The sequence below is a fragment of the Borostomias antarcticus genome (genome assembly GCF_949987555.1).
Source record: "Borostomias antarcticus genome assembly, chromosome: 10".
Taxonomy (NCBI): Eukaryota; Metazoa; Chordata; class Actinopteri; order Stomiiformes; family Stomiidae; genus Borostomias; species Borostomias antarcticus.
In genome coordinates this window covers 16,441,828-16,451,986 of record NC_140243.1, presented here as the reverse complement: position 1 = coordinate 16,451,986, position 10,159 = coordinate 16,441,828, and the positions used below count along the sequence as shown (strand labels likewise).

General features: G+C 44.3%; 4 protein-coding genes across 5 annotated transcripts in view; 1 reads left to right on the top strand and 3 right to left on the bottom strand.

The window, feature by feature from the left end:
• Window positions 1-746: 746 nt before the first annotated feature.
• On the bottom strand, window positions 747-1,812 carry s100a10b (S100 calcium binding protein A10b; the record flags this gene model as incomplete). Its single annotated transcript, XM_084444536.1, has 3 exons — window positions 1,761-1,812; window positions 1,099-1,241; window positions 747-908 (listed from the first exon to the last, which is right to left on the bottom strand). Exons 2-3 carry the CDS (start codon window positions 1,237-1,239, stop codon window positions 747-749), a joined length of 303 nt encoding a protein of 100 aa, XP_084300662.1. The 5' UTR covers window positions 1,240-1,241; window positions 1,761-1,812.
• A 649-nt stretch (window positions 1,813-2,461) lies between these two features.
• On the bottom strand, window positions 2,462-4,772 carry krtcap2 (keratinocyte associated protein 2). The gene is made up of 5 exons (XM_084445043.1): window positions 4,644-4,772; window positions 3,934-4,088; window positions 3,730-3,793; window positions 3,443-3,509; window positions 2,462-3,145 (listed from the first exon to the last, which is right to left on the bottom strand). The coding sequence occupies exons 1-5, from the start codon at window positions 4,645-4,647 to the stop codon at window positions 3,025-3,027; spliced, it is 411 nt and encodes a 136-aa protein (XP_084301169.1). The 5' UTR covers window positions 4,648-4,772; the 3' UTR covers window positions 2,462-3,024.
• Window positions 4,773-5,454: 682 nt separating this feature from the next.
• tmem107l (transmembrane protein 107 like) lies at window positions 5,455-8,205 on the bottom strand. 2 transcript variants are annotated; one of them, XM_084445041.1, is made up of 6 exons: window positions 8,128-8,205; window positions 7,737-7,857; window positions 7,563-7,630; window positions 7,373-7,473; window positions 6,096-6,192; window positions 5,455-5,715 (listed from the first exon to the last, which is right to left on the bottom strand). In XM_084445041.1, exons 2-6 carry the CDS (start codon window positions 7,821-7,823, stop codon window positions 5,646-5,648), a joined length of 423 nt encoding a protein of 140 aa, XP_084301167.1. In that variant the 5' UTR covers window positions 7,824-7,857; window positions 8,128-8,205; the 3' UTR covers window positions 5,455-5,645. The 2 variants fall into 2 exon arrangements, with proteins under 2 accessions (XP_084301167.1, XP_084301168.1); XM_084445042.1 differs by lacking the exon at window positions 6,096-6,192 and adding an exon at window positions 5,936-6,032.
• Window positions 8,206-8,926: 721 nt separating this feature from the next.
• The window catches only part of trim46a (tripartite motif containing 46a), a gene marked incomplete at both ends in the record, with an annotated part of 10,903 nt that continues 9,670 nt past the window's right edge, over window positions 8,927-10,159 (top strand). Inside the window, one exon of the mRNA XM_084444535.1 lies at window positions 8,927-8,986. Within this exon, the coding sequence (XP_084300661.1) occupies window positions 8,927-8,986 (60 nt within the window). The remainder of the gene's footprint in view (window positions 8,987-10,159) is intronic.

Here is a 10,159-nt window from a genome sequence, read left to right as displayed (position 1 = left end):
GGGGCTGGCATATAATTTCTCTTCCACTTTGGTGGTAAAGCAGCAATGCGATGTTAGTAATTTCATTATAAGTTTGACACTGAAGTTCAAGTAGGTTTATTTGTCATTATGTACAGAATTTGGGTACAAAGCAATGTTCCCTGACCAGAATTTGAACTGGGCAGCAGCAGGGAGAGCCAAATCCTAACCACTACACCAGGGAATGCATACTATCCTGTTTGATGTTTTTGCAACCTGTGCATGGGACATAATCTTGCTTTTCAGTTATCATTGACAATAATATATTTGAGTTCAGCCGGTCTTTGCTGTAAAAGTTCATTTTTTCCTAGTGGATAAGATTGCGTAAACATTACCAAATATGGACAAAGATGTCCCAGACCACCACTGCCTCATACTACCCATTTCTCTAGGATGAGTTTCTTTTTTTAAATTATCAGTAGTTGAACAGAAGGAACACAGATCTTTAGTAATAGCTGACTGGAGTATGTGCGTGTTCTCTTATCTTTCAAAACACCCGACACTACAACATGTGCCTGATGAAGATTAAAGCATCACATTGTTATAAAGTTGATATTGTATTAGTTGATACAAGTCAACATGTCCATGCCCTCCAAGTAGTACAATCAAATTAAGAGAATGACAAACAAGAAAGCCAGCAGTCATTTACAGCTAACAAAGTCTGCATTTAATTAAGAAATAAGACAAATGAAACCTCGTCTCTATAGATCTCTCACTCTTTTTCTCCTTCACATTTTTGCTCCTTTGCTTTTGTGGATCTTGTACAACTGTTCACAGGCAACAGACAGGCCCACCACCAGGGACACAAACTCCTGGAAGTCCACCAGCCCATCGCTGTTCTGGTCCAGATCCTTCATGATCTTATCCACCGTGGTCGGGTCCTTTTGAGACTAAGCGCACAGAGGCAGAAAGTGGAGGGAGGTCATGGTCAACCATCAGACAGAAAGTGAGGTTAAACAACACAAGTGAACACTAAGTAAGGAAATGATCAGGAGTGGATGTGAGAATGCTAAAAATGCCGGAGGGCTGAATGAAGAACACGGTGAATACTTTATTTAGGGAGTTAAGGGGTGATCTTACCTTTAAGAAGGAAGAAAGCTCCGTCTCCATGAGTTGTTTCAGCTCCCTCTTGGTCAGAGTCTTGCCATCACCATCCTTGTCAGCAAAGCGATGGAACACCATGATCAGTGACTCCATCGCTGTCTCCAACTCAGAAGGCATCACTGCAGGGAGGCCGGGAGGGAGACAGCAGGCTAAATATGCTTTATTAGAGAATTAGACTTGACAATTAGCCAAATGAGGCAAAATGGCTTACAACAGGACTTTGGGGGGGATGGGTTTTGGTTCTTGGATCAAAAGGCAAATTCCTTGGCTGCCTTACTTGTTCCGTCATGCCACAATGTTATCACATACCTCACCATTTAACCATGTCTCCCTCTCTCTCATTCTCTGTACCAACCCCGTTTCGAGAATATTTTTGCATACAGCGAGATTTCCATAAACTATTATGACCCAATGTTTATGAGAACGTTATGGATACTCAGTAGGCTAGGGGTGTATATTGGAATTGGAAATCTAGCCTTCTAGAAAATTAGATGGATTGATCATAATTCTTACAACGCATTTAGTAGGCTAACAATCCTCATTGCAAAACACACGAGCGAAAGTTTCAACAACGCACAACGCCATAAAAGGTCAAAAGCTTTGGGCAGCGGATAACAACAGAGTAGCCTACAACTTACCGACAAGATTAGTTAACGGTAACTGGAGGACAGGTTTCGATGGCAGCGTAGTGCAAGAGCTTGAGAAAAGGCTGGTCAAGAACTTTATACAAGTCAGAGGTAACGCCCAATGGAGGTATGAGCACGCGAGAACGTGTGAAGGTCTGATCAGACTATCTGTATCAGGCATCCAAATACGGGTTTCAAATATAGTCCTAGACCAACACAGGTGTTTCAATTTATGTGATTGGCTCTACTGCATATAATCCTATGCAGTAGAACTAATTCATTCATTTGAAACACCTGTGTTGGTCCCCAACATGGCAGGTCTAGGGCTACATTTGAAACCCATGAATAGAGCATATTGATCAACTGGAACTTTTTTCCGTTTGTAATTTCTTTAATATGCAGTGCAGTACATTCTGTATAGTCTTTATTTCTATAGTCTATTCTATTTATAATTGCACTTTTGAATCTAGATTTTAGGCCTATTGTTTGTGCTGTACGCAGTACACATGCCCTCTTGTAAAAGAGATCTTTGTCTCAATGGGACTCCCAACATAAAGAAAAAATAAAATAAAGACCCATCAAATCCATATTTCATCCATAATAGACATTTAGTAAGAACTTGCACCAAAAATAAATAGGCTAAAGAGAATATACTGTCACTTAGCTGACCAGAACATATTCAAAACAGACATTTAGTTTTCCACCAAAGTTTTTAATTACAAATTCATCTCAACAAAAACATTTTCAGGCCCCGATGAACATACCAAAAGAAATACAAATTGATGACATGTATGAATCTCTGTGCAACCAGTGTGGAACAAGTGCTGAGTAGATTGAGGGAATGTAGAAACTTAAGCTCCAAAAACAGCCTCTTATCCGAGTCTCCTTCCCTTATCTGGTGCACAGATAGTGGCGATGAAGGTAAGGAGTCAAGGAAAGGAAGCTATTTAAGACCACTAGGACTAGGACCATGAATCAATTTTGTGTCACTCTTAAGTGTGCACTGACATTCAATGACTGATGTAAGACAGACACTCCCTTAACGCCCTGTAACGGTTAGATGAATCTGACACTCAGATCCAAAGAGAGGACACCTCAAGAAAGGGTTAACACACAAGGGCATAAGAGAACAAGAGACTATGGGCAAAAGACAGCATTAGACAATTGGGATGTGACACCATTGGTCAAATTACACCTTTCCCTCCGTTGTGATTGGCTGTCCAGAAGTAGTGGCGTGTGTGCAGACTGGATGAGTGTGTGAGAGCTGATTGGCTGCTCAGTTCTTCCTCTTGCCTTTGCTCGCAGCCTTGGCTGGGGTTACAGCAGGAACGGCCGCCTGGTACAATGCAGCTGACACTTTGTTGATGTAGTAGAGGGCGAATAGAGAGAATATCAAACTGCAGGGACCAGGGGAGGACAAAGTCAAAACGTTACCATCAGTACATCAGCAGATCAGTCAGTACAGTATCGACGCGTTTCTAAACCTAGGATTATTGCTCCAGGGCTCCATTGCTCTCCACACACATCATTGTCAAGAGTGCTTTTACATTCTGCACTTTTTCCTCTGCACTAAGAGTATGTAGGCGTATTGCTTCCCTCAGGGTACATGGCATCTCCTCTATTCTACTTCAGTCAACTCCTCGGCAGCTGTCCTAGAGCCTGGCTACTGGGCAGTGTTGTGAGGAGGTACCCACCATGTGGTGACACACACGCGGTGCACCAGTCCAGAGGCAAACAGGGCCAGGCACAGGCAGAGCAGGACTGCGGGAGGGGTTGGGGGAAGAGGAGACACAACAGGTCTGAGAAACATACACCACTATGCACACTATGGCTTCCACTCCAAACAGACCAACCAACACTGTCACGTGAGCACATACCTCAGTCCGTGTTTAATCGGTCTAATTTTACAATGATTTAATTCCAGGCCTGTGTCAAATGTACCTGGCCAATAAAGATTATCTGGATGCTTATAAGGACTCACTCTCTGGGAATATCTTGACCTGGAATCCCTTCCCGAAGATGAGGTTTTCCAGGTTATTAAAGGCCTGGGCATGGAGTTAAGGGTCCAACAAAGACAGGAGAGAGGATTTCCTGAAGCTGTTCGATACTACTGTCTGTTTGCTGCATAGACCTAGCTCTGGTGGTGGGTCCAGGTCGGGCTGGTATTGGGTTGAGAGAAGGATACGGTGAGGGAGCAGATGAAGAGGATGGACCCGAGGAAACCTCCCAGGATAGTGAGCCACTCGGTAGACCCCAGCTGCCGACTGAACATCTGCATCCCGGCAAAAACCAGCACTGACAACAGGCTGGACAGAACCAGAGAAGTGCCTGTGTTCGCTGCTGTAGACAGGACAGAGAGGTGATGGGGCAGGAGGTGTCATGGAAGACAAAACTAAACAAAATAAAGTAGCCTAGGTAGCGAGCAATAGGTTCAAGTACACGCCAACTCAGATGGGTCCAGAAACACTATATACATATATATATACATAGTTGCTAAATAATCGCAGGACAACGTATGGTTTTATTGCGAGTGTAAAATCAATTCCTTGGCCACGTCAGTGTACGTACGCCCACAAATGGTTCCGACTTGGGTTTGCTGCTACATAGCTAGCTAGCTGCCCATCTAACGCTCATTACATGACATACATTTCATTTACTCAAACCATCAATTTGTCCCATGCAGTAGAATAGGCAAATGTTAGTTAGCCAACCAAATAACAAATGAATCTGGTAGTTGAACTAGAGCTACGTAATATAGCCATCTAGCTAACGTTAGGCATCGACTAGACGCTGCAATGTCCTCCATGCTAAAGCTAACTATTGCATGCTCTATGGTTGATAGAAGCCCCTGTTCAGAATTTATTCCTAGCTTGACAGACGCAAGATGCTACTTACCCATTTTCAAAACAGAACGACGTTTGTGCTGTGAAAATCACCGTTTTCAGATAGCTAGCTAGCTAACCTATCCTCTCAATGCACAAGTTGTGCGGCTCCAGCAACTTCCGGTAGTCTCGCTTCTCACCCGGACCTCTGAAGTGGCGCACACACAGAGGAGGAGCGCAGAACAGGAGGACCAATCCGATTCTAGCATTGAAAAATACGCTAAAAAAGACAGAGGGTTCTCATGTACAAAAGTGTATTTGTAAAAACCGAACAACACTACATTATCTGGCCAATACATGTCAACATAGCAGTAATTATTGTACTTTCTCTTATTTAGTCACACAAAACAGGAACAGTTTGCAAGCGTGAGTAAAGCCAAGTACCAAAAGCCCTGATTTCACCAAGGCTTGAAGACAGATTTTTGGACAGACAAATGTCTGTACACCCAGTTGGATGGGGAAGGAACTCTGCTACAGGTCATCAAATTCTCACAGCGGAATCGTTTGACTGCCAGGAGGCGCGCGGGCGGCGAGCATTGAACAATTCCCCTGCTTGCCTGCAGGCGAGCGTGCCCGAGCAGGGGCACTGGGATATGCAGAGCGCGCCCACTCAGCGCCGTCCGAGTAGCTCCACTCCTGGGTCCAATATCAGCCTGACCCCTGTGTCCACGTCTGACCCAGTAGCTGCCTAGTGCTGTGATTGGTTTATGTGTAGTGGAGTCCCCCCCCCCCACCCCCGACCCAGTAGCTGCCTAGTGCTGTGATTGGTTTATGTGTAGTGGAGTCCCCCCCCCCCACCCCCACGCCCACCTCTCCCTCCGGAGGATAGGGAGACATTGGACACATTTCTCCATTCCAGTACTGCTTTCTTTCTTGTTATGTCATTGCACGGATGTATTAATAGAACGTGTCATTGTGACAATCCACAACACTTCCTTGAGTTCCCATGTCATCGGGCATCTTGAACGCTACTTTCAATGCCACATACTTCAGATAGTCTCTGTTAATCGTGTTGTTATAGTGCCTTTTTCTTCAGTCCAAACACAGAGATGAAGAGGAGAATCTCCACAAACCCTGGTAGTACACTAAAGGAATGAAGGAAAAAAAAGAGATGTGGTAAGATGGACAGATCATACACACAGCCTGATATGTTGTGCACTAACATTGGTGTAAATGGCGTAGTTCAGAGGCCCTTCTGGTAGCTGGGCCCACCACTCCCCTCAAAGGAAACACACTCTCTCTTTCTCACACAAGCACTCACATAAGCATGCACGCACGCACACACACTCACACACTCACACCAACCTGCAGAAGGCAAAAATAACCCAGTAGGTCCAGCACTCCCACTTCTGGAATACAAAGAATGACAGGGAGACCGAGGCGCTGCAGTGGACAGCCAGTGCTGAGGGGGGGGGGGGGTTAGTTGTCAGGGAAAAGACACACAGGCTACCAAACGCAAACTGACCTGCAGAAGGCAAAGATCCACCAGTAGATGTCACATTCCCATTGTTCAAACAGAAAGAAAAGCAGAGCGACAGTGGCACTACCATGGGCTGCGATGGCTAGTGTGGACAGAGTAGAGGGAGGAGGATGTAGATGCGTGGAGGGAGTCTGGAGTCAGGGAATCACAACCATTGACAAGAGTGTCCCCTCCTCTCCCTACCTATGGTAAATGGACCATCCATTTACCCGACCTATAACCTTTCATCCGCATTTACTCCAAAATAAAAAATATGATTGGAGCAGTTATTGCTCGGCTTGGACAGTACAGGCAACACAAATGCTCTACTGCTCGAGCTCCTGAACCTCACAGAATATCAGCTCAAATCTATTGTGGAGCTCCTGCACCTAAATAATGGTGTTGTCAGGATGGCCGAGCGGTCTAAGGCGCTGCGTTCAGGTCGCAGTCTCCCCTGGAGGCGTGGGAATCCCACGTTTGACCTCTTTGACACACTGCACTCATACTGTATCATGGTGCGCACACATATACACTCACATACACATTACACTCTGCTCACTCACTGTATATACACTGACTGCACTACTTTTTGTATGTTGTTCTTTTTCTTAGCTTACCCTTTTTTGCACTAGCATTTTGTACTTGCCTTTTGCACTGCCCTGTCTCGTCCCTGCACCCTGTCCAATGTTGTCTCCATGTTATGCACCACGATCTAAAGCAAATTCCTAGTATGTTGAAAAACTGCATGGCAATAAAACAAATTCTGATTCTAAATATAGTACCGGTGAATACTGGCACCTACATTACATGGACAAAAGTATTGGGCCACCTATACATTACACCCACAGGAGCTTTTATGACATCCCATTCTAAATTCATAGGCATTAATATGGAGTTGGTCCCCCTTTTGCAGCTATAACAGAGAAGTGTGATTTGTCACTCCACAGAACACGTTTCCTCTGTTCCAGAGTCCAGTAAGGCTTGTATGCAGCTGCTCGGTCATGGAAACCCATGTCATTAAGCTCCCAGTGCAGTTTTGTGCTGATGTTAATGCCAGAGGAGGTTTGAGACTGCAGTTATTGAGTCAGCAGTGTTGGTGATTTTTATACACCTGTGGCAATGGGACTGAATGAAGCACCTGAATTCAACGATTAAGAGGTGTGTCCCAATACTTTTGTCCATATAGTGTATCCCAGTCCAAGTCAAGCACAAAGATCATGTAAAATATATTCCATATCAGGGACACTTGTTGTAAAGCATCATTACTGTTGGGTCAAGGATACACAGCAGGCCCTGGCTGCTGTTGAACATGGACACTCCAGATAAGAAGCCAGCCAGCTCTATAGCAAACAGACCCAGGGTCACTGCCAGTGCCACCACCAACCTGAAAGAGACAGGGAGATGCAGAGCACATTTATTGTTATGGTGAATGGTCAGTGTCGGTGTATGGTGTGAAGTTCTGATGAGTCTTACTTGGTGTCCTCGTTCTTGTACTCCTCCTCTGTGAAACCCAACGGTAGACAGGCCAGAACATTGTTCTCCTGTAGAAAGACCATACAGGTGAGACGCATTGATGGAAATGGGATTGGGAGAAGAGACATATGAGTGTGGTGGTGCTTAAAATAGATAATCTTTCTTCGGACATACCCGTGACCAGAATATGGTGATAACGATGACGAGGTGGGCTATGAGAGTTAGGAATCGCGCTGGGACCAGGCTGCTTATTGCGGACATGGTCAATTCGCTAGCTGTTCCTATTGAGGACCGACTGCTAGACAATAATAGCCAAGAAGGGAATAGAGGTTAGCTTAGTTAGTTACAATGAATATATCGATAAAACGATAATACACAATGACTGAAAGACCTTACTACCATATAACGTTACAGCAGCCTAGCCGTTAGGTTAGCACTAGTACGTTACCAGCAAGCCGATTAACGTTAGCTAGCTAACTATAGCTAACATTAGCTAGCTAGTTATTCGAAACTGGCATCTCATCTTAATCTCAGGCGGTTGCATACTATAATAATAGGTCAATACCGTCGTTGATAACTCGGTTCACCACAATTCCATAAAACACAAACATGCAGACTGCAACTGGTTCGTCGCCTGGTTCGTTGCTACAACTTAATCTGAGGTCTGAGGTGCATTCACGGTTGGGACGTTTCTTGAACAACTGTGAACGGAGATTATGCATAAGAACGCTTTGTCTGTTGAATGCAACTTTGACATTTCTAACCCGATACTCCCACCCGGTGGTCAAATGGTAGGCTAACATGGAAAAACCGCACTAAAATACTACAATTTAGCTATTTTTGCCTTCTAATTGCACATTCACTGTTCACTCGGTCGTGACCATCAACGTTTTGATATCAGGCAATAAACATCATGATGTCACTAAAGCTCGTAAAAGAGTTGATTAGAGAGAAAGAGAGACACAGAGAGACATTTCTCAGATGACTTTATTCTGTGTTGTTTCCACCAGTATTAGTCAATTATGCACACATATTGGCTTATAACAACATTGTTCCCACTGGAAAAAAAACAACAACCTGCAAATAATTCAGTTAGTAATGACCGAATTTTCCCTTTGCAGAAATCATTACGCATGCTCCCCCTCTATATAGAATACATTTATTGAACACCAGAGCGAGGCGAGAAGCCCACAGTGTGGAGGGGGACAGAGATGCGCCACAACATCGGTAGTCGTATAGCATTCCTATTCAATAGATGTATATAGAGGTTCCGTTTCTATTACACCCACCCGTTTGATTGTAAGGTTTATTTCATAGCCTATCATTCTCCTGACCGAGTGATCGTACATTTTGCATCAACAAGAATGGCAGAAGCGGAATTACAAACGTTTACGTCGATTATGGACGCACTGGTCCGCATCAGTGTGAGTACCATGCTTACATTTGGGCATATGATAATGATAATATAGGTTTATGATTATACATGTAGGCTATGTGATGCTTTTGTCTAAATGTCTATTGGTTATTTATCTTTTCTAATTATATATACATGGTAGAGACATTGTTACCGTAATACTTTGGTCTTTTAGGATATTATAGGGCTATAGTATTATAGGCTATATACTACTAATTCAGTAAATTGACCGTGCAATTTCAATTCTGCATGTCTCAGGTGGTTCCCCTTTGGATTATAGCCAAAAATAGCCTACCATTGTTTCTCTCGCGTGGGCTGGCAGGGATGTGAGGGCCTTTAGACTAGGCTAGGCTAGGCCAGGCCTACTCATTTTATCATCATTTTACTCATACAGCGAGAGACCTCAACCTACTAATTTTGCTTTTAGCTACCTGCTGATCTTGATGGCTATTTTTAATTAGACCCCAATAACGGGAGGTAGATAAAATAGGTAGGCCTACGTTAACTTGCGATGACCAGGGACGATGCTGGTTGTCATAGAAACGGGATGCAGAGGCAGCGGCGCTGGACCGCGGCATCCAGCTCTCGCGCGACACGTAGCCTACATGAACGACGAGCTGACATTATGGAGGGACCAGAGGAGAAAGACGTAGAGAAATAAGAAAGAATGCGCGATGGATGTGAATAAAATGTTCAAATAGACTTGCCCTGACCGATGGAATGCATTGCAAAGAATGAACTGCTGTTGCGGCTCCCTCTATTATCATTGGGGCTGAGGGGACAAATTGACCTAGACGTGTTTGTGAAACGACTGACAGCGACAGGTGAGATGAATGTTGCATCATGTATATCATGCATCACGTTAACCCCTTTGAGGGCTAGGCATGGCCCTAACGTAATGGTTTTAAAACGGGAGAATAAAATGGACTAACAGAGCAAATACTGTAAATATGTCTGGAGCATGCAGGTCATATTTAGATTCTGAGACTGCGAACAAGCAGGCTGAAGTGGATTTGTGATACAGTACATACAGGAGACTGGCTGTACCTTATATAGTCAGCACCATGCTATTTATACACACTAACCCATCTCTGTGGGTTCAACATGAATTCTTAACCAGGAACTCTTCAATCCTCACTTCCTGTCCTCCCCCCATCTGCTCTCTGCAGATCATTCACTCGCC

Bases quoted from the DNA above. Each gene is read 5' to 3' on its own strand.
- krtcap2 (XM_084445043.1), bottom strand. The intron at 3,794-3,933 runs GTATCCTTCTCT...CTCCATGCCCAG, and splicing joins TCTTCATCTGCTCCCTCACC to GCCTTTAATAACCTGGAAAA. The intron at 3,146-3,442 runs GTGGGTACCTCC...TGGTCCCTGCAG, and splicing joins CGCGTGTGTGTCACCACATG to TTTGATATTCTCTCTATTCG.
- tmem107l (XM_084445041.1), bottom strand. From the start codon at position 7,823: ATGTCCGCAATAAGCAGCCTGGTCCCAGCGCGATTCCTAACTCTCATA. The intron at 7,474-7,562 runs GTAAGACTCATC...TGTCTCTTTCAG, and splicing joins TACAAGAACGAGGACACCAA to GTTGGTGGTGGCACTGGCAG. The intron at 6,193-7,372 runs GTATCCTTGACC...TGTCCACACTAG, and splicing joins CAGCAGCCAGGGCCTGCTGT to CCATCGCAGCCCATGGTAGT.